This window comes from Dendropsophus ebraccatus, chromosome 4 (assembly GCF_027789765.1).
Source record: "Dendropsophus ebraccatus isolate aDenEbr1 chromosome 4, aDenEbr1.pat, whole genome shotgun sequence".
NCBI classification, from domain to species: Eukaryota; Metazoa; Chordata; class Amphibia; order Anura; family Hylidae; genus Dendropsophus; species Dendropsophus ebraccatus.
The window spans coordinates 21656175-21683591 of NC_091457.1; the positions used below are offsets into that span (position 1 = coordinate 21656175).

Sequence of the window (27417 nt, forward strand, 5' to 3'; positions counted from 1 at the left end):
TCCCGTCACTACCTGCCACTGCTGTCATAGCAGAGAGAGGTGGTCGGGGAGCCTAAGCAAAATAGATTTCTTTGGCATTTCTCGTCAGCTAACAATAGTTTAGGTGATGGAATACCCCTTTAAGTCTAAAAATAAAAAGCTGTTGTTTCCCTAATTAGATTTAGTGGGAAATATCTCCTGTTCAGCCAATGGGATGGGGTGCTCTAGGAATGACGACAGCGGAGGGGATGGGGGCAGGTGAGTATGTTTTCTTTAGCAATCATTCAGCCAACAATGACAGTATGTGATATGTGGTAATATCTAATCACCGTGGGAGATTTATCAAGCCTTTTTATAGTAAAATTATTTGTTGTCCACAGCAACTATTGCCCAGCTTTCATTTCTCATATTGTGGTAAAACGTAAGCTGAGCTGTTGTTTGCTATGGGTGAAAGTTAGCTAAATCCTCCTGACTAGATCCCTGCTGACAGTCACATTGTCCCAGTGTCACACTATATTACATAAGAGGCCACGCCCACCCACCGCTCTGGATATACAGAGCGTCATCGCTGACATCCAAATATGTCTTCATATAGGCAGCCATTTTGGAGGAGTCCAAATGTTTCTATGGACGGTAGTAGCGCTGCCGACTGTTGTCAGTAACCGCCTGTCATACACATAGCGCAGGCAGAGCCTTAGCGCCGACCACGGACCGTGATAAAGCAATTCACCCCCCGGTCTGTGCTCCCTCCACGGTAAGGGGACTACCGTGAGGCGTCATTTCCCGCCTGTGGGGGGCTCTAGTGGATGACGTCTGTCAGGTCAAAGGTCGACCGAGAATTACAGCGGCATCATGGATATACAGGAGAGCCCCAGGGACTCGTGCAAGGTATTAACTATATACTGTGTACACGTGACTGAATTAACCCATTGACTTCCTCAGAGAGAACGCTCCTTCAGTCAGTCAGGAGATACGCGGCTTGTGGTCGGGGGCGCCAGCTACAGGTCACGTGTCCCAGCGCTCGGCTCTTTCCGTCACTCGGAGCGATTAAAGTGGTACTTCAAAAATAATATAACTGGTCCCTGCAAGTGCCAGAGATTTGTAATTTACCTCTATTAAAAAAAAAAATCTTAAATCTTCCAGCACTTATCAGCTGCTGCAGTGGTGTTTACTTTCCAGTCTGACACAGTGCTCTCTGCTGCCACCTATGTCCATGACAGGAACTGTCCAGAGGAGCAACAAATCCCCATAGAAAACCTGTACTGCTCTCCAGACTGGAAAGGATACACCACTTCCTGCAGGACATACAGCAGCTGATAAGTACTGAAAGACTTTTTTTTTAGTAGAAGTATATTACAAATCTCTGGCACCGGTTGAGATAAAAAAAATTAAAATAAAAAGGTGAACAACCCCTTTAAGGGGTTAAAGGGGTCATGTTGCTAATTTAATGGTGCCTAATTCACAGGCAGCATGAAACACTGACATGCTCCCTAATCAGTATGATATACCATCCGCTTTGAGCACCGTTTCGGCCATAAATGGGACTTGGAGTCATGGGGGCGGTCTTTCGGCTGTGATTGACAGATCTCTTCCTGTATATGTATATTCACTAGTGCTGTTGTCCATAGTGTAGCGTCTCACTACCTGTATAACTGTTTATTTTCTCATGAATCTTTTTTTTTTCCTCTTTATTCTAGCTGGAGTTTGCAGTTCAGATGACGTGTGAGAAATGCGTCCGTGCAGTAAGGAGCTCCTTACAGGGTGTGATGGGTATGTGATAAGGGTGTACAGCCCTGAGATGGGCTGAACGCCCCACATAAGGCTGCGGCCGCACATGGAGGGAAGGCTGCAGGGAGGCATGCAGGCTGTGGGGGCCACATACAAGAGCAGGGAGGCTGATCCTGATGGTACAAGCCCACATAAGTGTCACCTTCAAAGGTCGCCCAGGACTCAATGAAAAGGGTTATCAAAGATTAAAAGAAAAAAAAGCACAGCTACTTGCTGACAAAAATAGCGCCACCCCTGTCTCAGGTTGCTGTTTGGTATTACAATACAGTTATAGGGTTACCTACAGCAAAAAAATTCATTCAAATCAACTGGTTGTCAGGAAGTTATATATAGATTGTTATTTACTTCTATTTAAAAAATCTCAAGTCTTACTATACTTATCAGCTGCTGTATGTCCTGCAGGAAGTGTAGTTTTATTTACATTCAGAAACAGTGCTCTCTGCTGCCACCTCTATCCATGTCAGGAACTGTAAGCAAATCCCCATAGAAAACCTCTCCTGCTCTGGACAGTTCCTGACATGAGGTGGCAGCAGAGAGCACCTGTGTCAGACTGGAAAGAATACACCACTTTCCTGCAGGACATACAGCAGCTGATAAGTACTGGAAAACGTACATTGTTTTTTTTTTTTTTTAAATAGAAGTCATTTACAATTCTGTATAACTATTTAGCACTAGTTCATTTGAAAACACTTTTTTCCCCTTCAAAATCCCCAAGCTGTCTCATCTGTATCCCTAGTAGGCATGGTTGCCTGGCCATACTTTTTCTCAGCTGTGCACTATGTTGCCATGCAGAAGTATACCAGCCTATGAATAGGAAAATTAAATGTGATATTTAGCTCTCGTCATACTGATGATATGGCGACATCGGGTGCCCATGTCAATACATGCTTCTTGCTCTCACATTTGGTGAAAATTGTGTATAGGGCTCTCCAGAACAACCACGACAGATGATGTCAGGGGAAACAGGGAACGAGCATGACGGAAAATCACTGCTTTACCCCTTTGTTCTGAGAGAGAGAAACCGTGACCAGAGCTCTCTGGCTGCATCTTTTCCCTCCCCTCCTCATACAGAACACAGGAACGCACGGCCATGCTGTATGTTACTGTGTATGCAGAGGGCAGGCGGGAGAGATAACGTCCGTCAGTCAATGAAGGTGTAAGGGGATCTTTACTTTCCTTTTATTGCGCACAACATATACAAAGTCTCTTGAACAATAATAAGTGTACCATATAGAACTAGAAGGATATAATTCTCTATCTTCCTCCCTGGACAGGAATACAGAATGTAGATGTCAGCCTGGACACTGAAGCTGTTGTGGTAGAGACGACATTGCCGGCATCGGAGGTGCAGGAGCTGCTGGAGAGCACAGGGCGGAGGGCAGTCCTGAAGGGCATGGGAAGCGTCAGATCACGTACGTTGCCATTTTGGACACCAACCAACTGTATAGTTAAAAGGGGGGAAAGTCTGCAATACAAAAGTTAACTTTCTATTTTTAAAAATGCCCCAGAACAATTAAAGGGGTAGTTCACAAAAAAACAACTGGTGTCTTAAATTTGTACTGTACCAGTACTTATCAGCTGCTGTATGTCCTGCAGGAAGGGGTGTATTCTTTCCAGTCTGACACACTGCTCTCTGCTGCCACCTCTGTCCATGTTAGGAACTGTCCAGAGCAGTAGCAAATGCCCATAGAAAACCTCTCCTGCTCTCCACACTGGAAAGAATACACAACTTCCCGCAGCACATCCAACAGCTGATAAGTCCTGGAAGACGGGAGATTTTCTAATAGAAATAAATTACAAATCTCTGGCACCAGTTGATTTGAAAGAAAAATTTTTTTGGAGAACATTCCCTTTAAAGCTGTGATTTAATTGGTCACTATGGGCAACTGCTCCATCGTTCCTGTCCACAACCTTTAATGAATCACTCCCTATATCTTCTCAGTAGTTCCTCACATTATCACCATTACTGGCCTAAAATGTGATGTTTATATTTGTATGACCTTCAGCTTGCTGGTCGCACATGCTCAGTAGGAGTTATAGGAGGGCGAGCTGTTTGAATTTGAACTAGGGAGCTAAGAACCAATGTAAGGGGCACAGTAAGAAGAGGTGCTGAAGAGGAGACCTCTGTCCTTATAGACCGTAGCAACCAATCACAGCTCTGCTTTCATTTCTTAAATTGCTCTGGTACAATAAAAGCCGGGCTCTGATTGGTTGCTATTGAATTGGTATAAGTTATCCATAGTGTGAATTTGTACGTGTATACATACTATGTATCTTTACCATGAAATATACAATCCATGCTGTCACTACAGAGAACCTGGGAGCGGCGGTAGCCATGATGGCAGGAATGGGATCGGTACAGGGCGTTGTTCGCTTTCTTCAAGTCTCAGAGGACACCTGTATTATTGATGGGACTGTGGACGGGCTGAGTCCTGGACTCCATGCTATTCACATTAATGAATTTGGTGATATCTCCTTGGGATGCGAAAGGTAATTTTAGACTAGATGATCCAGAATAGTTATTTCATGGGGAATACAAGGATTTACTAACACTTAAAAGTCTTAAAGGTCAGGAATGGTGTAAGGTTCCCTTTAAGTAATAGCATTCTAGTGGGCGGACTGTATTCACATTGATGGCTTTATACATTCCTATATATACCAGCGATATGAGTAAAGATGGGGTAACCTCCGTCATTCTTAATGATTTTCATGGTCGCTATAGTAATGTCCACTCTATAATATTGTAATATAACCTATAAGAACACTCATCTGACCAATGAAATGACTGTCCTCTGTTCTGTTACAGATGCGGTGGACACTACAATCCTGAAGGTAATACACACGGGAGTCCAGGACAAGAAGACAGTGTGAGTACCACATTTTATGAATATTGTTTTATGTATTAAAGGAGAAGTCCGGCCAGAAGCGCTGGGGAGGGGGAGGATAAAAAAAATATGCTGGTGTCCGCATACCACCTCTCTGGTCCCTGTCCGCTTCTTGGTCTGAGCAGGAACTCTGGTCGTGATGTGTGAGGTCTGCTCAGCCAGTCAGCGGCCGAGGCGGGGCCCCACTACGGCCGCTGAATATCTGAGCTTACCTCACATGTCACAACCCGGGTTCCCTCTCAGACCAGGAAGTTGGTTAGATCTTAAAGGAGAACTCCAGTCTTGGGTGATTTTTGGCAGAGTGCCAGGGAGGGGCAGGATGAAAGAAGTAACATGTTCTCACCTCCCCCCTTCCAGCGCTGGTGCCGGTATCTCGCAGCTCCGGTCCCCCAATCCTGGCCACTTTGAGCATATATCACCCCATCCCCCAGTCTCCTTTGAATAGGTTTTGTGAAAATAAAACCTATTTTCAACTGTGTACTCTGTTGCCTTCAATCCAATGTCTTGTCTGGTGTACATCCTAGCCAGGAATTCAGCCAACTCTATATCTCTCCCACTGGCAGGCATTATAATCAAAAAGGGTAGTGGAAAGGAGATAGTGTAGGCTAAATTCCAGGCTAGAGTGTCCTGTACATAGGAATAAGAAGTCTGTTACAGGATGTAGGGTAGAGCAGACAGTTTGCATTAAAATCCGAGGGAAAGTAGTAAAATAACTTGATTCACCATTATGTGTTAATTTATTCACAAGCAGAAAATAGGATTCATCTGTGAACAAACCCTTTAAGGGGGTATGCCACCAATTTTTTTTCTTTCAAATCAACTGGTTTCAGAAAGTTAAATAGATTTGTAAATTACTTCTATTTATAAATTTCCAGTACTTATCAGCTGCTGTATGTCCTGCAGCAAGTGGTGTATTCTTTCCAGTCTGACACAGTGCTCTCTGCTGCCACCCCTGTCCATGTCAGGAACTGTCCAGAGTAGTAGCAACTCCCCATAGGAAACTTCTCCTTTTCTGTACAGTTCCTGACATGAAGAGAGGTGGCAGCAGAGAGCACTGTGTCAGACTGGAAAGAATAACCACTTCCTACAGGACATACAGCAGCTGAAAAGTACTGGAAGACTGGAGATTTTTAAATGGAAGTAAATTACAAATCTGTATGACTTTCTGAAACCAGCTGATTTGAAAGAAAAAGCTCCTCGCCAGAGTACTCTTTTAAATTGGTGGGGACCTCCCAAACTCTTCTCCAATAATAGATGTACCCTATCCTTTTTGTTACACCAAGGGCTCAATGCTGAGTACGGCTAGGTTCACACTGCGTTTTTGCAATCCGTTTTTTTCATTGTTTTCTTTTTTTTTCATTTGTGTGCATCCATTTAGATCCGTTTTTCCATTGACTTCCATTGTAAAAAAAAAAAACTGATCAAAACGGATCCGTTTTTTTTTTAACGGACACAAAAGTAGTGTCAGCTACGTTTTTGTGTCCGTCAAACAAAACGGATCCGTTTTGATCCTTTGTTTTTTTTACAATGGAAGTCAATGGAAAAACGGATCAAAACGGATGCACACAAATGCATCCATTTTTTGCAAAAAACGAATTGCAAAATCGCAGTGTGAACCCAGCCTACTTCTCCCAGCCAATCAAAACTGCTGCATGACAGAGTGCTTTATTATACAGTATATGTTTTCAGCATTCTTTTTCCCTTCTCTTTTGTATAGCATGTTGGTGACCTGGGAAATATCTCGGCTACTGATGAAGGTCGCGCAACATTTAGGTTTGACAGTAATCGGGTAAAGGTGAGAGAAACCAAAGCTTTTGTGTGTTATTGTTTTTGCCCTATACCAAGATCCGATAGGCCTCATATGAGCGCTCTCTTAGAAAAACCGACCTTGCTTCCAACAACTGTTAGTCAGTGATCAGCTCGTATTCTCTGAGCTGAACTTGGACGTTTTTAAATGGGTACTTATTTTTTATTCAAATCAACTGGTGCCAGAAAGTTATACAGATGTGTAATTTACTTCTACTTAAAAAAAAAATTAAGTCTTCCAGTACTTATCAGCTGCTGTTTGCTCTGCATGAAGTGGTGTATTCTCTCCAGTCTGACACAGTGCTCTCTGCTGCCACCTCTGTCTGTAACAGGAACTGTCCAGAGCAGCAACAAATCAACAGCAACAATCCAAACCTCTCCTGCTCTGGACAGTTCCTGTTACAGACACAGGTGGCAGCAGAGAGCACTGTGTCAGACTGGAGATAATACACCACTTCCTGCAGGACATGCAGCAGCTGATAAGTATTGGAAGACTTCATTTTTAAATGTAAGTTAATTGCAAATCTATATAACTTACCCCTTTAATAAAGATGATATTTTCTAAACATGGCTTTTTAGCTGTCAGCACCCTTCTATGGTAAGTGTTAGGGATGAATGTATTTCTTTAACATGTTATGCCATTCCAGGTGTGGGACATCATAGGTCGTTCTTTAGTTGTGGATGAAGGAGAAGATGACCTCGGACTTGGATCTCATCATTTATCTAAAGTTACAGGAAACTCAGGCAAAGGGTAAGACGTCTCACAATATACTTTGTAAGTTGTTAGTAATTGCCAAAGTTTATGTTTCTCTTTTTAACTTTTACGTTTATTGCTTCTGTTCCCGATCTCATCAAAACACATAGGTTACAGTGTACCGTTAAATTCAAGCCCACGACCTGTGACCCTAAAGTCGGTTTTGTGTCACTGCATTCTTCATGACATAGAGGGGAGATTTATCAAACATGGTGTAAAGTGAGACTGGCTCAGTTGCCCCTAGCAACCAATCAGATTCCACCTTTCTTTTTCCAAAGAGTCTGTGAGGAATGAAAGGTGGAATGTGATTGGTTGCTAGGGGCAACTGAGCCAGTCTCACTTTACACCATGTTTGATAAATCTCCCCCAGAGTTTTTATTTTTCCATTAGTGTAGCTGTATGATGGTGTGATGATTGTGGGATGAGTTGTAGTTTATTGGTGCTCTTTTGGGGTATATGCAATTCGATTTAAAAGAAAAACTGTTTGGTGAACTACCCCTTTAATAACCTTTGCACAATCCTCTTTCCTAGGTTGGCTTTCGGAATCATCGCTCGCTCTGCAGGCCTATTTGAGAACGCCAAGCAGATATGTTCCTGTGACGGTATCACCATATGGGAAGAAAGAGACTGTCCTATAGCTGGCCCAGAACGAAAAAAAGGCCACACTACCCATGCGCACTTGTAGGTCTTGCTGTCTGGAATAATCCAGTCTTAAAGTCAATCGCTGCGCGCGTCTACAAACCAGGATGTAACACATGCGGCAGACATTATGCAGGGACTCCGGCTAGCTTATTGAGCTGTAGAATAGCACACTTATGTTATCACCGAGGAGTGAAGAAAGTCAGCTCAGCTTGCTTTATTTTGACACTGTCACTTTAAGAAACTCAACACGTCAAAAGCTTATGGGGACACTTTATAAAGCTACTGGACCAATTGAATTATCTGTAAATCCAATGCAGTTTTAAAATTGTATTGAACTTGACTTATTTCCTGGTAATCCTTCACTTACAATGTGCCTTGTAATAATAAGTAATTCAGCTGGTGGATCAGAGACACCGATGCGGATAAGTATATAGCTGTTCTATATCCTATCAGGCATCTCTGATCCGCTACTGATTCAGTCATTGTCATGGAGAGATCTTCTTGTTTGTGACATCGAAGATTATAATACATGCAAAGCCTCAAATATAGATAATAAACATTTATAGTTTTGTGTTTTTTTTTTTTTTTTTATTAATTTGGAAACTCATTTTTATAAGTAATTTTAAGGGCTTATTAAATTTTAATAAACATAGATTGGAACTGCAAAAGTTATACAAACTCTTTGAAGTGAATGTTTACCATTTAGTTTTTTTGTAGGTAGGTTTTAGTCCCGATTATTGTGGTGGGTTACCGGCTGTCAATCATGATGACCGCTAGGACCTATCGCCACGTCCATATGGGGGTTTAAATGTGGGAAGGGATTACACGGGTATTATCATATCATCATTTAATTTATATATTTAAAAAAAAAAAAGTTATGGATATTTGGCTTTTGGGTGAAATTTATGGAAAACATAAAAAGATCACGGTCTTGTGATATTATATCGTGGGGTATATAAGTAGAAGCTGCAATTATGGCCAAGGAACACCCCCAGTGCTCCTGAGTTCATTTGCATATTTTTATAGGATCAAATTTCACCAGAGCTGCAGGACTTAGACGGCCTTTACACAGAGATATTTATCTGACAGAGCTGCACTCAACAACTTTTAGTGAAGCTCCACTTACCGGGGTGTACTGTAAGGTGAAGGTCCGAGCTGAATATTAGTTGTAAACGTGTTGTTTTGTTAATGTTTCACAAACATTGTTGAACTAGTTACATACAGAATTGATGCTTATTGTGCACTCCCCCAGTAGTACATAGACCCCCTTTGTGTTTCCCCCGTTTGTATAGCGACCCCCTGTGTGCTCCCCCGTTTGTATAGAGATCCCCCTGTGTGCTCCCCCCAATTGTATAGAGACCCCCTGTGTGCTACCCCCAATTGTATAGAGACCCCCTGTGTGCTCCCCCCAATTGTATAGAGACCCCCCTGTGTTCCCCCCCAATTGTATAGACCCCCTGTGTGCTCTCTCGTTTGTATAGAGACCCCTGTGTGCTCCCCCGTTTGTATAGAGACCTCCTGTGTGCTCCCCCCAATTGTATAGAGACCCCCCTGTGTTCCCCCCCAATTGTATACAGACCCCCTGTGTGCTCCCCCGTTTGTATAGAGACCCCCTTTGTGCTCCCCCCGTTTGTATAGAGACCCCCTGTGTGCTCCCCCCCGTTTGTATAGAGACCCCTGTGCTCCCCCTCCCATATAACATAAAAAAAAACAAACACTGATACTCACCTGGGTCCGACGCCTTCGCTTCTCTTCGCTCTTGTGGCCACACTGCAGCTCTCCCCTTGTTCTGGCGCCGGCGCAGTGACGTCACTCGAGCGCCGACACCAGAGATGGAGAGCGGCCTCTTGTGACCGCTGCAGCCACAAAAGTGACTGACAGGGAGGGAGCCAATAGCTCCCTCTCTGTCAGTGCCGCTGTTGCACAGTAACTATGAACGCTCGTTACGAGTGCTCATAGTTACTGTGCAAAGGGGAGCAGCGCTGCAGCCGGGGTCCGGACAGCTGGCCTCCGCGGTCCGTGTTTGGACCGCAGTCCGCCAGTTGAGGTCTCCTGACTTAGAGGTTTATCTGAAAGATTATTGAAGCCAAAGCCATGAACAGGTCAAAAAGGAAAGACAGATTTCTCCTCTTTTCAAATCCATTTGACTTTGGCTTCTAAAATCTGTCAGATAAATCTCTCTGTGGAATGGCACCCTTACAAGCTTCAGAAGACCAGCTCCGGTAAGGGCCCGTTCACACTACGGAATCTGAGCCGAAATTCCATTTGGACTCGGTGCAGAATCCTGCCTTCTATCTGTTTGAATGGGAGAGCTCACACGCCTCTGCTTTCTGCTCAAAGAATTGACATAAAAGGCAGATAGAAGGCAGGATTTGGCGACAAGTCTGCGCAGGGGGTTCCGCACGGAATTTCGGTTTGGATTCCGTAGTGTGAATGGCCCTAAGAGGAAGTGAGCAGCTACCGGGAACTATCAGCAGGTTCATATGCTCGAACCTGCTGATAGTTTTCCCTTAACATATATGTCTCATAATATTCTGGCTGCACTAGAGGGACATTAGGAGCTCACTGCATACTGTTATACATGGAATCCAATAAGTTTCCTCCAGTGGCAGCTATTAGTTCATTACAGGGTGGGGTGTCACATGACCAGATACCGCCATGTCAAGACGTGCAGACTGTGATGAATAAATAAGTAAATAAGGTGAACCCTATGGTGACGGCGAACATCAGTCGCAACAAATCTATCTTTGAGGTATTTCTTGCAACTGTGAGGTCGCTGGCACGACCACCTGTGATCACAGCGGCCCAGTAACAGAAACTGTGGTGCAGCCCCAACCTTATCCTGCCCAAAAAAAAAATAAAACAAAAATGTATAAGTAAGAAAAATTTCCCAGAATCTAAAACGCGACGGTCGCCGTCTGGATTTTCGACTCTAACGTTGTCATGGCGACCAGTCACGTGCTCTCGCGGGTGGTGACCGGAAGTGGGGCGCCAGTCTCGCGGTAACCCAGCGCGCAGCCTCGGCAGCTGTGACGTCACGGCGCTCAGTGCAGTCCTGTCCGCGCAGCACTCTCCTCCTCCTCCGTCGCCATCTTCGTCACAAAGCTGCGGAAATGAAGGACATAATGAAGATTTTCGTCGGTAACGTCGACGACCGGACGACGCAGCAGGAGCTGAGCGAGCTGTTCGAGAAGCACGGCACGGTGGTGAGCTGCGCCGTCATGAAGCAGTACGCGTTCGTTCACATGCGGGGCTCGGACCGCGCCACGAAAGCGATCGAGGAGCTCAACGGCCGCGAGCTCCACGGCAAGAAGATGGTGGTCGAGTTGTCTAAGCCTCGGCCCCAGAACACCTGGAAAATCTTCGTAGGCAACGTCGGCACCGACTGCGACGCATCCGACCTGCGAACCATGTTCGAGGCCTACGGCAAAGTGATCGAGTGCGATGTGGTGAAAGGTAATAGCCGAGCTAAGATGGCGGCCGGCTGCTAAGATGGCGGCTGTCAGTGCGCGTCCTCCGTGTGTGCAGTGTAGGGAGCCTCTTTCCCCTCAGTATTGTTATCCTGGTGGAGGAGGAAGCCATGACTCCCCCCATAGGAGGGCTGCCCTCTCAGGCCATTGTTGTGTCCTACGCGTAACCTCCTAAAGATGACGACCGCCAGTCTCTCATCCCGTCCACCGCGCTTTATCGCCTTCACTTAGTAGTTTCCGAGCTCCTTTGTGTAATATGTATAGGTTTTCTTACTGTCGTGTGGTAAGTGGCGCCATCTGGTGTTATCGCTACGCGCAACCCTTCCTCTGTCTTGTAGTGTGAGGACACATATTTAGGGGGCAGCTAAGTTATTGGGGGGCGCGATATGATGAGGATGGAGGTCAAATGCCCCCTGTGTAAAGAGAACTGCATCGCCATAAAGATTTCCCTCCATGGTCGGTGGTCTTATAGATGCGAAAGTGGCCGAGTATGCGCACTGCCTCAACATTTACACCTTCACTCTGGGGGGACAGGTGACCACTGGGATTGTGGGGGTCTACAGGATAGGGGATAACTACAGGATAGGGGATAACTAGCTGATCAGTGGGGCAGGAGCGCCGATTCCCCCGTGATTATGTCGGCAGGGTTTGGTGGAGCAGTATACTTGCTTGGCCACAGGACCTCCGGACACTGTGATAGTGAGTGGAGAGGAGGCCAGTTATCTTGCTGCTACATTCATCTCCATTCTCTTGATCAGTGGTGGTCGGATCCACTCCATTATGTCATTTATCCTGTGACAGGAGAGTAATTTTAATTTTGGGTAACCCCTTTAAGGAAAATAGGTCTTACCCAATGTGTTTGTTCTGTGTATATATAGCCATATTGTGTATATAAGGTGATTTCCATAAGGCTGGCTCCACACTGTACATGGGCAGTATATTAAGAAGATATATACACTGCAGCATACTAGCTTTGGCCCATAGGGTATAATGGACTCAGCACAGACTACTAGTGAATATATTTGCTCCATTATATTTTGCAGAACCCTATAGTATAGTAGACCACGTGTTCCCGAAATAAAAGTATATATTAACCCAATCTAACCACTAACAGTGTGTGATCAGTCCATTAAAGGGATTATCCAGCGCTACAAAAACATGGCCACTTTTCCCCCTCTCGTCTCCAGGTCAGGTGTGGCTTGCAACTAAAGGGGTTATCCAGCGCTACAAAAACATGTCCACTTTCCCCCTACTGTTGTCTCCAGTTCAGGTGTGGTTTGCAATTAGTGACTGTACCACCAGGCCCAGGCTGAAGCACTGGAGGCGGGCCGACCCACTCCCAGTGGGAAGAAACCCCAGAATCAATAGAACCCTATCATAGAGGGGCTAGGGTTTCCTCCCACTAAGGGTGGGTCGGCCCGCCTCCAGTGCTTCAGCCTGGGCCTGGTGGTACAGTCACTTTAAGCTCCATTTACTTCAATGGAACTGAGTTTCAAAACTCCACCCAAATTAGAGACAACAGTAGGGGAAAAGTGACCATGTTTTTGTAGCGCTGGGTAACCCCTTTAAGTTATATATTGCTTGAATAAAGTTATTTTAGTAATGTAACTTACATAGAATATATTGTTTATGTATACACTATTGTTGGGGCACTTTGTTGATCACCCTGCTCTGTATTCGGTCTCTTTATCAGAGCAGGGGGACTTAGATAGCCCTGCAGTTCCCGACATGTACGTTGGTGTCAGCCGAAGGGCCTGTCGAACCTTACTGGTGTCTCTGAAAGAAAGTTTATATGTTAAAAAAAATATAGATTTATTATATCGTTATATTACAAAGTAATATATAGTATTAAAAAAAAACTGCTCTCCGAAGTACGTCTTTGAACCTTTTGCCACTATGCAGACATATACCTCCTACATACTGCCCCCATGCCGTATGTTACTTCTCCCGCCTGAGATTACACCTGACAGCAGAGATGTGGGGGCCATGCTGGGTAGCACACTGGCCGAGGCAACAATAGTCAACACCTGAGCAGTTTAGTTACGTCACCTACCTACTGCAATGTCCCTTGCTACCTTGTTGGCACTGTGAAAGGTGATGCCATCCCATGCATGAAGGAACATGTAATTTGTTGCTCTATAGGCATATACAATGGAGGATGCTGAGGAAGTTACATTCTCCTCCTTGGTATGTATGCATGCATTCAGAGCGGGGGCGGAAAAGGGCAGCAGTGGTGTGAAGCTTTTCATAGTTCAGCAGTAGGACGAGAGCACATGACTTTAAGTAGGTGACCTAACTTTATTATTAAAGTACAATTAAAGTGGTATTCTGGGCACAGCTCTACTAAGTTGTATGACTTAGGAGGGGGTGAACGAAAAATATCACATACTTAACTCCCTTGCTTCCACTTCGCAGCTGGTACTAGGCCCCACCTGTACCCTTTGTGTTGATTATTCCGTGACAAAGCAGGTTTGCTCAGCCAAATCGGTCACTAAGGTTTGACCTAGACAGCTGGTGATTGGCTGAGCAGGACTCTTCTAAACATACAGCTTTGAATAGTCATGCCCGGACCACCCCTTTAGGGTGCATTCACACGTACAGGATCTGCAGCAGATTTGATGCTGTGCCTAGTTATTTAGATCAAATCTGCTGTGGATACGGTGTGTGAAGCTACCCTTAAAGGGGTTGTCCGGCGATAAAAAATTATTCACAGAATAACACACATTACAAAGTTATACAACTTTGTAATGTATGTTATGTCTGTGAATGGCCCCCTTCCCCGTGTTTCCCCCCACCCACGCTAGACCCGGAAGTGTGGTGCATTATACTCACCGCATCTCGTGTCGTCCACGGTCTCCGATCGTCAGCAGTGACGTCTTCTTCGGGAGCTTGGCGGATCTTACCGAGTGCCGGCCACCCTCTGCAGCGTCATCCGAAGCTCAGCCGCGATTGGCTGAGCATAACTGTGCTCAGCCAATCGCGGCTGAGCAGCTGATGACGCGGCCACGTCATCAGCTGCTCAGCCGCGATTGGCTGAGCATAGTTATGCTCAGCCAATCGCGGCTGAGCTTCGGATGACGCTGCAGAGGGCGGCCGGCACTCGGGAAGATCCGCTGGCCTCCCGAAGAAGACGTCACTGCTGAGGATCGGAGACCGTGGTCGGCACGTGACAGGTAATGTATAGCGCACCACACTTCCGGGTACACGGGTGGGGGTGGTGGGACACGGGGAAGGGGGCCATTCACAGACATAACATACATTACAAAGTTGTATAACTTTGTAATGTGTGTTATTCTGTGAATAATTTTTTATCGCCGGACAACCCCTTTAAGGTGTTCTATGATCGGCTTGACAGCTGTGGTGCCGAGTGTGCCACCTGCGTCTCTTCTATCAAATGGAAGCTCAGGCAGGTGATAGCGACTCTAAGAAAATACTACTTCCTTAATGATGGTTGAACAATCCCTGGGTAACAAATTAGTCAACATGTCATGTAGAGTCAGATTCATTATTGTTCAAATGCATCCATAGCCTTTCCGGCAGATCTGCCCCAAATCATATAAAATTAAAGGGGTTATCCAGAGTGGGCGTGGCGGTGCAGAGTGGGCGTGGCGGTGCAGAGTGGCAGGCAGGCAGGTGGGAGGTGAGGTGCAGGGCGAGCGGTGTGGCGGGAGGTAAGGTGCAGGGCAGGTGGTGCGGTGCAGAGTTTCGGAGGTTAGGTGTGGCATGGAGTGTCAGGCGGGAGGTGAGGTGCGGCGCAGAGCTCAACAGCCTCCAGCTGCTTAACAGACGTGTCCTGGAGCTGTACAGTGGGATCTGCAACCCACGATCCCGATGTACAGCTTCAGTAATGACAGCAACGCTATTACCCTATTCTGCAGTCCCTGTGGCCTCCTCCAGAGACCGGGGACCTGCATGTGCAGCCGGGAGGGGAACGTGTGTGCCAGGGTGAAAGGAAGAGGAGGGTTAAGTGCACTTCTGCCCCAGTCCCCCTAACACCCCCAGCTGCCCCAGTCTACCACAGTCACCCTCAGTCACTCTTAGCTGCCCCAGTTTCCCCTAGTCACCCTCAGTCTGCCCATTTACCCCTCATCTATACCTGTACTACTACACCCCATTTCTATACCTGTACTAATACATCCCTCTTACCTGTACTACCATACCCTCATTTTTACCTGTACTACTACAGCCCTTATCCACTATACCTCCACTACTATACCCTACCTAGATGGAGGCACAAAGAAGATCTATACTATATGGGACACAGGGTGGGAAAACTACTAATATGGGGCACACAATGGGCTTGTGTACCACATGGGGCACAGGGGAGCACTGTTACACTGGGAAACAATGGTTGTTGGCTCAAACGTCATTAAAATAGTATCTTACGCTGCAGGGAGAAAAATGTTCTGTTTATTTAACAAAAAGAAAAAAAAATTTGATTTAAATTGAAAATCGACAAATTTTTTAAAAATCAAGATTTTATTTTTTGGCCATATCTTCCAGTCCTAGTGCAAATAAGTCATGGATCCTGTTATAAATGGAAGACTAAAGTGAGCTGCCAAGTTCTTTGTCGGCTGTAGTTATAGGAGGAGTAAGGTCGGTCTTCAATCGGTCCAAAACCCTGGTAGATTTCTCAGCCTGTTACATTAGTTTAATACATAGCCTGACTTCTTGGTTAATTTGGAGCTTAGAGATTGTTCACATTAAAGGATTTTTTTTCCCCTGAAATAACACTACGATCTATCAGCTATTCTGTGGGTAAGCATCTCGGAACCCCACCAGTCATCTTGCATTCTCTGTTGTAATGGAGCCGTGTGTGGTCGTACGTGTCGCCCCTTCATTCACAGTCTTGGGGGGGATCTGTTTGCGGCTGATATGCGGAGAGCTGTGGACAGGAGATAAGTGTTGTTTGTGGGAAACCAGCATTGGTGATCGGTGACTATGCATTTCTTTGGTTTTCTAAACATCCCTGTAACATAACGTTTTGCACATGATACAGTATAGGTGGATAACGTATTCTGAACAATGTATAACCTATATTTTTCTTTCCTCTCCTTGTATGCTGCTTCATCAGATTATGCGTTCGTTCACATGGAAAGAGAAAGCGACGCTAGGGAAGCTATCGACAAATTGAATGGCAGAGAGATAAGAGGCAAGCGGATTAATGTGGAGATGTCCAATAAAGCTCATAGGCCTATGAGTAGTAATGGTAGCTCCCATAGCGGTCGCTCACGTAGGTCTCATGAATACCGGGATGCACCCCAGGGCCGCACAGAGACCTATAACCGCAGGAGAGCAACCGAAGCAGCTTATGCATCCTATGCACTGAAATCGCAGTATGAGCGCTATGGGGGAGATTCTGCGCGATATGATTCCTATGAAAGCAGAGTGCGTCCACCTTCCCCAATGTACTACTCGCGAGACAGGAGTCCCTTACGGAGGTCACCCACCAGAGCGTACTATGAGGGAGCAATGACCTCGGCTGCACTTGCATCAAAATATCGTTCTGCCACATCAGACTATAGCTCGTTGTCATCCGCCTATGGGGTCCAGACAACTCCGTCGATGTCATCTGCCTTTAGTAGCCAGACGTCCGCGTTAACCTCTGCCTATGCGAGCCGAGCCCCTACTACTGGAAATCAGACAGGATATGAGACACAGGCCGCAACATACGGCGTAGATACCTCTTATTCCCAGGCAGCTGCTGCTGCTGCTGCCGCTGCAGCTTATCGGCCTCAAGGAGCCGCTCTAACCTCAGGATATGCTACACAGATTCCGTCAATGTCGTCGTCCTACACCGCACAGACGCCTGCCAACCCTTACGGATCAATTTCTACCGCTACTGCCTATGCGCCGTCAGCAGCCATGGCTAATGCATATCGCCAGCCACAGACTACCGCCTATGATTCCTCCCAAATCTCCGGTCTCGGGGCTCAGGCTGCCTATTCAACCATGCCGGCTACCAATGATGCGCTCATGTATGAACGCACCTGTCTGTCACCGCCACGAACCTCGGCTACTGATAGCTTCAAGAAAACTGCTGATCCATACAAAAGGTGAGTAGCTAAGCTTTGTCGAGTACCATTTCACCTCTTTGTGTCCGTTTTGCTCATAACAGGATATGGGCAATCAGTTTTCTGTGTTGTTTTTTTTTCCCCCTCCTTGTGTGGCCTTATGCCAGGTGTAAATGCCGGCTACAGAAGTTTTAAGCCAGCTAGGACATGCTGTAGGCTGGGTTCAAACTGAGACTGGGAATGGGTTTACATGTCCGATAGGTTAGAGCCATATCCCCCAACCCCATTCTATGAAGTGGAATACACACATACCGTATATGCAGGGGGGGGGGGGGGTAAGCGTCAGATTGCAGAGGGTCTCACCACTGGGAGCCCACATGCTCATTTTAATGTCCATAGATCTGCCAAAGAGAGTGCTGCACTCGACTATCTACATCTGCTCCATAGAGAGTGAATAGAGCAGTGGTGCACATGGGCAATTCCCTGTTTTGTTTTTTTTCTTTTTCTGTGCTGCAACTTGGTTTGCTATTCTCTATCATGGGAGTACTGACCGCTTGTACCTATCCTATATATAGGAGATAAGTGTTTTAAGGTTAAACACCCCTTTAATAGTCCTTCAAGTGTTTATCCTAAATAGAGGAAAAAAATACTTTCATAAACAGCACCATCCATGTCTTCTGGTTGTGTGCAGTATTACAATTTAGCTCCATTCAATTAAGTGAGATTGAGCTGCAAAACCCACACCCAAACTGAGGACAGGAGAGGTGCTGTTTTTAAGAGAGCGGCCATGTTTGTCTAAGCCTGGATAAGCCTTTTCACTTCCTCAGCAGCTCACAGTGGCGTATCTGTTTCTCATTGCCAAGCTGCCCTCCTCTTCATATTTTGGTAGTCACCCTTCCTACCCTTTCTGCGGCCAAAGGCAAACTTATAAACCCCTACACCTGCTTGCTGACATAAATAAACCTCATAGGATCAGTAGCCCCGGTAGAAGGCAATGCAGTTTTTGTAAGTGATTTCCAGACTATTAAGTTATAACTAGTCCAGTGAAAGAATTTATTGCCCACGGGACTCATCGCATTGCAGCAGTCTCCTGACAACTTGCAGCCCTCTTTTTAGAATCAAATTTTGTTCTGGGTATGTCATTTTACAACTGAGCATGCAAAAGCCTGGCCTACATGTCGCCCACTGATGGCATTAGGTTGGTGAAAGCACCTGCCTGACAAACGCAGACTGTGGCAGAACAGTCCCCCGATACGTAAGCTTGCCCAGAACTGCCTGTAGGCAGACAGTATTTCATCAGGGACTTATATGTGCGTAAATGGGGAAACTGATCGGTAACATTGAATCTATTTAGTTTAATAATACAGTTAAAAAGAACACCACACCAGCAACTTGCCAGCGTCTTGTGTTTTTGCTGCGCCCATAACCTCTCGGCTGGAATCCCCGACCACCCAGTGCACTTGATTTTTATAGGGTAGCAACCACGATCTGTAGTTCGCTGTGACCCACTACTCGTAGCAGTCTTTGTAAATGCTTATAGATGCCTGCTAAGCTGCCCGATCGTCGATCCAGGCCCTGTGCCACATAAACTCGGGATAAGAGCAACACTGAGAACACCGCAATCCCAGGGTAGAAGCAATTCCTCTTTCTCTATATTATTTACACTATAGCTATATTTACCGTGGGATTTCTCCGGACTTAGAATTAATTTCCACATAATGTATAGAGTTTGTGGTTTCTACTTGTGTGCTTTTCTCGTACTTTTTCTCCAGCATTAAAAATTCCTTTTGTGTTTCGACCGCAGGCTCGCCCCTGACCGCCGTTACTCTGAACTATCTGATTATCGCCGTTTAACACAGAAGCCGCAGGATCCATTCCGCCGATCGCCGCCCAAGTCGCACATGGATTTTCGTCGCACAACCGAGACACAATCTGATTACACTCAGTACGCCGCTCAATACGACTACCTAAGATCGGCACAACTACCTGGCTATACGCGCCGCATGTAACATCGCCTCTTGGGTCATCGCCAATGTAGGATGGGGTGTTTATAATATAGTATAACTGTTAAACCATGTCTCAAGTACAACAAGTATTTCAACAAAGTCACTGCATTCTATGACAACCAGTCAGATTTCAGGGTTGGTTCTTAGGATCACTGATCCGCTAAGTTTTTTTTTTTTCCCCCTCCATTTCTCATCCATAGCGTCTGCGATCCAGAAACCCTAGGGTTCATAAGTTATAGACATGGCATTATGGGTTTCTAGAGAAGTTTTCAGTTTAGGCTTTGTCTTTAGTATAAGGCGTCTAGATCAGAGAACACCCGCCCCCCCAAACTCTGCATTATTAAATTCTTCAAACACAAGAAAATCGCATTAGAGCAAAATTTATAAAGAGGGTCGGATGTTTGTCCGATATAAAATACCTGTTCAACTTTTAAATGGGTTTTTTGTGTAAGAATATTGATGGCCCATCCTAGAGATCTGACCATGGAGGATGTGGACTCTCGGCATACTGGCCACTCAGCTACTTGAAGAGGCCGTTTCATAGTTCACATGGGTCTGTACGTTATACATTCAGTAGCAGGAGATGAGGTTATTGCTGTTGTGTCCCCTTTAAACAGCTGATTGTCCGGGTGCCATCCATCTCATAGGGGTGGGAAATCAATATTATATTGGAAAACCCCTTTAGCTGTAAAAAAAAAAAAAAAAAAGGGGGGGGGGGGTTAATTTCGAGCTTCCTTTTTATTTATGGTTTGATTTTTTTACCGAAAGTTAAAACTTGACGCCACCTTACATGTAGCAAAGAAACTTTTACACCTTGAGACCAAACAGGCCGTCTGCAGCAGGAGCCACATTTTTATGATTTCCTATAACCACAGCTACCATGTCTTTAGATGTAGAGATTACATATTGCGATTTTTTATATAACCATAGTGCGGACTGTGTATTTCATGCATCACGTGCTAGTCGCTTATTCAGTATTTTTTGTTTTAAAGGGCGCCTGTTGTATTTTTCATAAATGCAATTAAACTTTTTATGTTTTGATTTCGATTTTTGTTGATTTATTCAGCGAGCGCACAGATTACTGCAATCCCCGTACAGGTAAGGTGGGACAGAGTATGGCTAATGGACCCCATTAAACTCAGTGGGGTTTGTTGTGCAGGGGATACACATGTCTCTTTTTCATTCTGTTTGGACATAGGTGTGTTCAGCTGATTCAGTATGACCAGCATTACATGACTAGGTGATTTGAATACAGCTCTATTCAATAATTCATCCACAAGAAAAGTATACACGGTTCAGGCTACAGTGTAAAATATAAAGGGTGCTTAGATCTATATGAAATAATGCAGCATCAAACAACTTGAAAAGACTGGTAATCAGAAGTGCAAGACAATGGTTTTTCACAAGGACCTCATGTTAACCAACTTAAGGTAAATTTACTGCAATTACATGATAATGCACCAATAAGAACAACAAAGGATGTAGTTAGCTGGGTTGTGTGAGAAAACACCACAAATCTTAAAGATCAAGTAATTTTAGGCCATGTAAATACATTTAAGACTATTGAAAGTAAACTACAGTGGAAGAAGAAGAATGGCAACACAAGACACCAAATTGCCTTGCAAAGCTGTGGTACTGCATCACGACGGAAATAAGTGTGCCAGACCTTATGGTAAGTGTAACAGTAGTTATTTCATCCAACCCTATATATCTAAGTGGTTTGATGTGAATGCTCCATCAATAGCAACCAGTTTACATGAAAGTGGTACATACATATATACATCCTATACTGGTCACTGATGGTGGTGGCAGCAGCTGCCCTAGCAGTGTAAGGAAACTTCTTGATCATACATGTACAATAGATGTCGCCAAGGCTATAAAGGAGGCTATACGTGCAGCGCAGACAGAATCAAATTTCCAAAAACACCCCAATATATCTGCAGGGACAGTTACATGATTTGCCAAAATTCTTGGGGAGATGAAAAAAAAGTCTTCAGGTTCCCACACACTTTATCCTTAAGTTGACTGAACTGTCTCTTCACACGAAAATTCATCAAGGATGTGGTCTCAGCATCACAAAATGCTGCTTTACTTTAACTCGCTAGATCAAAAGAACTGACCATGCGGTTATGGGCTGAAGCTCCTATTGAAGTCAATAGGAGCTTCAGGACTTGCGTTGCCCTTGGCTCATAGGGCAGATAATACCTTTATGGTCAGTTACATATTCGTATAGGTCGGGTACAACAGTACACCAAGGTGCGGTATAGCCAGCTGCTGTTTGCTTGTTACACGATTTAGCCCATTAACCTATTATGTGGGAACGGCACTAATCTTTCCCTGGGTCCAAACAGAACAAAATGTAGGATGAGTTTTACGAAGATATTCCATATTCTAAGTGTCACGTATCCTAATAGGTCATGTGACCAGAAAAGAGGGGTCTGCTTCCGATGAAAAGCAACTAAGCATTTCACCACTGTTTGCATACGGAGAACACACTGCGAAACCTGGTTTGAATTAAATAAGTGAAGGAGCGTGGTGCTGATGTAGCAGGACCTTTTATTGGTTCTCCTTATACAACACGCATAGAGAAAATGTTGGCACTATATGATCTTTCAGGTGTATATGGGCAAAGGCTTGCCAAGGAATCGCTCTCATTTAGATTTAGTGTAACTATGTTTTGGCATGTCATCAGAAAGGGACGGACACAAAACTAGATGTAGGAGTTTAACCCCTAAAGGAAGTGACATGGGTACATAACTGTTCAAAGGGTCATAATCTCAGATGTATTATTAATATGCGTAGTAAGGCCGTTTTCACATAGTGTATAACACGTCCGTTCTGTGACCCAGCCGGTGTCAAGAGAAGTTTATCCCGGCCGGTACTGCAGATGATCTTCATTTCTGGTGAACACGGTTGCGGGTGTGCCTACATCCCAATTCACCGCTGCACACAATGGAGCGTGCGGCCGGAGTGAACTGACATGTTAGTTTTTCATGTAGGCAGATGGAATTCCGGCTAGAGCGTATACTATGGGGGACATGTATGAAAAGACGAAGATGCCTTTTTTAGACACAGATGGTGCAGATTGGCATAAAAATATTTGCACAGGGTATTTTTGCGATTATTTTTTTTCGCATCAGCCCCATCTGTGCCACCTTTGCCAGTGGGGCGGAGAGGAGGTGTTACGGGGGTTGCAGCGGACCGCAGAGGGGGCGCTGCCTCCATGCGCTGCATTGATAATTTTTCCAGCGGAAAAATGTTACTGGCGTAGGTTTCAAAATCTTCGAACGGACGGGCTCCGTGCGTTTGGAATTTATGTAGACATTTTTAAGCCCGGTGTAAAAAACCCCGGACTTTATAAATGTCCCCTATAGTGTATACGCCCAGGATGGGATTCCATTCATTCAAATACAACATATGTTTAGCATAAATCATGGCCGTTGTTGCAAATTGCAACAACGGCCGTGATTTATGCTAAACATTTGTTGTGTGAACATTGCCTAAGCCTGTGGGTCTGTTTGTGGTTATTCTCAAGTAGCCGAGTTTTCTTTCTGATCGACTACCATCCAGGTGAGAGATTGGAAGTCATGCATGGGACACCAACTATTTTTCAGAGAGGGGTTGTGGAGGAGGATCAGAGTCATGTGGACCATCCGCTGAGGCTGGCAAAGAAGGTGAGGACCAGGGTCCAAATGGACTCCAAATAATTAAGGGTGTTGCAGCACTGAACTGTTAAATAAGGTGGGGGACTCCAGTAGGGGAAAAGGTTGAGGTGGTGAGGCGGTTGAAGATGAAATCATTTAGAATGGTCTTGAGAAGCTTGGCGGTAAGTAAGCGGATGCAGTTCAAGTTACAGCACCTCTAAAGGTGCTGAAGTGCTAGGAACAAGTTGGGAAGAACCTTGCAGGGACCTGCAAAGACCTGTGCAGTGCCAGTCAGGGATGCAGCTAATGCTTAACAGCTAGTCAACGTTTTGATCAGATGGTGCAAGACTTCTTGCCACTTCACGCCAACCTTCAAGTGCATCCCTGACCTACACAGTGGGAACTGTTACAGATAAGACATTCTAGGTATATTAGCTGTGAAGCAGAGTCCAAGAAGGACTGTTCTCTGGTGTAGAGATTCCTGATGTGGAGGCCAGAGCTTCAGGGCTTTTCGGATGGTGTTTATCCCCCATGGCTTATGGCAGAGAAGCCATTGTATAGCACGGTGTATGTAGGTAGAGGCCCAGGAGTGTTCCCTAAATCCCCCAAACAAAGACAAAGTTGTAGAACAATAGTGACACCTTGTGAAAAGATAAAGAGGATAGTAATAGCATTTTTATGCTTCAATGTGTCAAAAGCCGTAACTGCACACTGGACTGAGGGCCACTATGTGACGTGTTGAGTATCGAGCTAATTCCTATTAATGATAGCATCCTTAGCAACACTATAGCGTGGCAAGCAGCTGTACTTCTCTACACCCAATGTCAGGCAGGCTACTGTCACCTATATACTGTCCAGGGAACAGCTGCATCCTTTCGCACCCAATGTCAGGTCAGGCAGGACAGTACTGTCACCTATATACTGTCCAGGGAACAGCTGCATCTCTCTACACCCGATGTCAGGCAGGACAGTACTGTCACCTATATACTGCCCTGGGAACAGCTGCATCTCTCCGCACCCGATGTCAGGCAGGACAGTACTGTCACCTATATACTGCCCTGGGAACAGCTGCATCTCTCCGCACCCGATGTCAGGTCAGGCAGGACAGTATTGTCACCTATATACTGCCCACGGAATAGCTGCATCCCTCCGCACCCGGTCAGGACAGTACTGTCACCTATATACTGTCCAGCAAGCAGCTGTATCTCACTGCACCTGATGTCAGGCAGGACAGTACTGTCACCGATATACTGCCAAGCAAGCGACTGCACCTGTTGTCACCTGAGGACAGTACTGTCGCCTACATTTTTTTGAACAATTATTGGGGGAAAGTCGGAGTGTAATTATTTTATAGTCAGAAGCATAGATTGGAGGCTGAGAAGGGGCACCAGCCTAGCCCAACATTAACATGGAACAGACGAGACCTGGAGCCTTAGCGGATGCTCTTCATCTATACTGTTATAGAGCCAACATCTCGCATTGTTTATTGTGCTGTTATGGAGGAGATGCGGCTACTCGTACGAAACAACATTATAGAGGAACCATCAGAAATTCTGTTTTATTTCTGTCTTGTCGCACTGAATATGGCGGAGGAGCTATAATAACTAATTATTCACATGGTGCCCCTTTACATTTGTCTGCAGACTGACTGGTGAACCATATAAACAGCTGCTAGACTAGAAATGGATCTATATTTAAATCCTTCAGCATGGGAGAGGTTGGAGGGACACATGCATATGTGATGAGTTAGGGAAAGGATTGGGTGACAGGTCTCAATCCTTTTTAAAGGGCAATGGGCAGGATTAAGGCGAGAGAAGAGTCTCCCAGCGGGTCATTAAAAGAAAATAATTGCTATTGGCAGTAAAAGGGAGAGTGTTTACGGTGGATCCACATAGTGATCTGTTTGAAGAGAATCTGTCAGCAGTATTGAGGCATTCCCAAAAAGACAGTGAATAGGGGTAGCATGCATGTGCTCTTGCTCATGCATGATTCTGCAAAACAATTTTTTTTTCTTTCAAATCAACTGGTGACAGATTTGTAATTTACTTCTATAAAAAAAAATACCAAGTCTTCCAGTACTTATTAGTTGTTGTATGTCCTGCAGGAAGTAGTATTCTTTCCAGTCAGGAGAGCAGGAGAGGTTTTCTATGGGGGTTTGCTATTGATCTGGACAGTTCCTGACATGGAGAGAAGTGTTAGCAGAGAACAAAGTGTCAGACTGGAAAGAATACACCACTTCCCGCAGGACATACAGCAGCTAATAAGTACTGGAAGACTAGATTTTTAATAGAAGTAAATTACAAATCTCTGTCACTTTCTGGTTGATTTGAAAGAAAAAATTTTGTGAACTACCCCTTTAATTTAGCAACTGCTGCCACAAGTATCCAGGTGAGGGGCCTTTTGTTCCATGCACAGAGCTCACTGTAATAGGAGTTTTCCTGGACCCTCCGCTCAGCTATGATTGATAACTTCAACATCCAATTAGAAAACTTGGAGCTACTGTTGCGGCCATGCTATTATTCCCGGCCACATGCTTCTCTGTGCGGCCCGCTGGCCATCTGCTCCCTCAAGTCCCTGCTCCTCCCCGTCGACAGTGTCTCCCAACTTCCTCGGGTCTCCTAGGGCACGTGTGTGCAGATTCTGCATAGCAGCCTTCCCCCTATAAATTGCAGCCCTGCCCTACTACGTCATCACTAGTGGTAGTACAGCAGATCTGTGACTCGTGTGGTTACAGCTATCTGCATAGATGTACAATTTATCTGGCATCGGACCTGGTACAGAGTGCAAAAACAGCCAGCCAGGGACACTGTTTACATGAGCCTTCTTGGAAGGGAGGGAGAAGGACAGGAAGACAGAGAAAAAAGCTTGCAAACAGTTCTCTGTGTCTTCAGCAGAACTCAGAACTGGGGGGAAGAGACTGAATAGATAATGACTAGAGATGAGCGAACCTGGAGCATGCTCGAGTCGATCCGAACCCAAACTTTCGGCATATGATTAGCGGGGGCTGCTGAACTTGGATAAAGCTCTAAGGCTATGTGGAAATCATGGATATAGTCATTGGCTGTATCCATGTTTTCCAGACAACCTTAGAGCTTTATCCAATTTCAGCAGCCCCTAATCAAATACCAAACGTTCGGGTTCGGATCGACCCGAACCCGGTTCGCTCATCTCTAATAATGACATTTATGGAATAAATTGGTAGTCTCCAGGAGGGGGGATGTTTTACATGTATTTTACCGGAGTGGAATACATACCGGCACGTCCTGCGGGGGGGTGGGGAGGTTCAGAGAGGGGCTGCGCCGCAACCCCGCTCTGAACCGCCGCGATCCCGTCTGCTTACTGCAGCATGGGGTAACGGCTATTAGTGGATGCCGCCGATCGGCCGCGCCCGCTAATTAGGCCAGTTAGATGCAGCTGTCAAACGTGACAGCTGCCTCTAACAGTCTTGCGTGTCCCTGTCCCTGGTGTCTAGTGGCTGGATCTCCCCCTCCACGGGGGGAGATCCGCTGTACTGAGCCGGCCGGGGTTCAGCGTTGGAATGACACTGATGCCGGCTCGGCTATCTATTTAGATGGTCTGCTGCAGACCATTATAATAGATCACCGATCTGATGGATCGGTGCTCTATTATATACACAGCATTGATCTCTATGGGAGATCAGTGCTGTGTATATAGAAGTCCCCCAGGGGGCTTCATATTACTGTATGTGAAAATAAAAAAAAGTGTTTTTAATAATTAAAAAAAAACTCTCCCCTAATAAAAGTTTAAATCACCCCCTTTTCCTATTTTATAAATAAAAATAAATTAATAAAAAATATGGCGTTTTATTTTCAACTTCACTGTGCATATAATTTTTTTCTGGTTTTGCAATATATTTTATGCAAAAATTAAGTCTGCTATTGCAAAGTACAATTAGTTGCACAAAAAATAAGGGCTCATGTCTGTAAGTGAAAAAATGCAAGTGCTATGGCCTTTTAAACCCAAGGAGGAAAAAATTAAAATATCCCCAGGAGGGAAGGGGTTAAAGGGCTACTCCCCTCAAGAAAGAACCCAGTTCAATCCCCACCCGTAATCTAAGCTTCTTTCTATTAATGAATTTGACCATTTGTCTGTAGCACATCCTGACTCACACCCTGAAGGTGAAAAAAAATCCTCACTTCTTGGTCCACTCTGTCTACACACCTTTGCCCTCTTCCTGAGACCAAGGTCACTCTGTCACTTCTGTTGCCAGGCAAACGGTAATCTCATCTTTAACCCCACCCTCCACTGACATCAACATACCAAGCAACAGAACAGTGACAGCCTCCTGAGCAGTATAGGGGAAATGAAACACAGATGTTTCATGTCTCTCTCTCTCTCTGTCTCTCTTTTTAATTTAGATAGATAGGAGATAGAGAGAAATTTTGTTTACAGTGTAAAGGAGAAGCAG

General features: G+C 45.2%; 2 protein-coding genes and 1 long non-coding RNA gene across 4 annotated transcripts in view; 2 read left to right on the top strand and 1 right to left on the bottom strand.

Annotated features, from left to right (window-relative positions):
• The first annotated feature begins 736 nt into the window (after positions 1 to 736).
• LOC138787929 (copper chaperone for superoxide dismutase-like) lies at positions 737 to 8500 on the top strand. Of its 2 annotated transcripts, none has more exons than XM_069965252.1 (8): positions 737 to 867; positions 1677 to 1749; positions 3042 to 3179; positions 4080 to 4257; positions 4574 to 4634; positions 6370 to 6447; positions 7106 to 7209; positions 7744 to 8500. In XM_069965252.1, the coding sequence occupies exons 1-8, from the start codon at positions 832 to 834 to the stop codon at positions 7895 to 7897; spliced, it is 822 nt and encodes a 273-aa protein (XP_069821353.1). In that variant the 5' UTR covers positions 737 to 831; the 3' UTR covers positions 7898 to 8500. The 2 variants fall into 2 exon arrangements, with proteins under 2 accessions (XP_069821353.1, XP_069821354.1); XM_069965253.1 differs by having other exon boundaries at positions 762 to 867; positions 1677 to 1721.
• LOC138787931 (uncharacterized) overlaps positions 2995 to 27417 on the bottom strand; it is a 62894-nt gene continuing 38471 nt past the window's right edge. Inside the window, exon 3 of the long non-coding RNA XR_011362531.1 lies at positions 2995 to 3232. This is a non-coding gene — a long non-coding RNA (uncharacterized lncRNA). The remainder of the gene's footprint in view (positions 3233 to 27417) is intronic.
• On the top strand, positions 10882 to 20385 carry LOC138787927 (RNA-binding protein 14-like). The gene is made up of 3 exons (XM_069965250.1): positions 10882 to 11310; positions 16399 to 17380; positions 19143 to 20385. Exons 1-3 carry the CDS (start codon positions 10968 to 10970, stop codon positions 19345 to 19347), a joined length of 1530 nt encoding a protein of 509 aa, XP_069821351.1. The 5' UTR covers positions 10882 to 10967; the 3' UTR covers positions 19348 to 20385.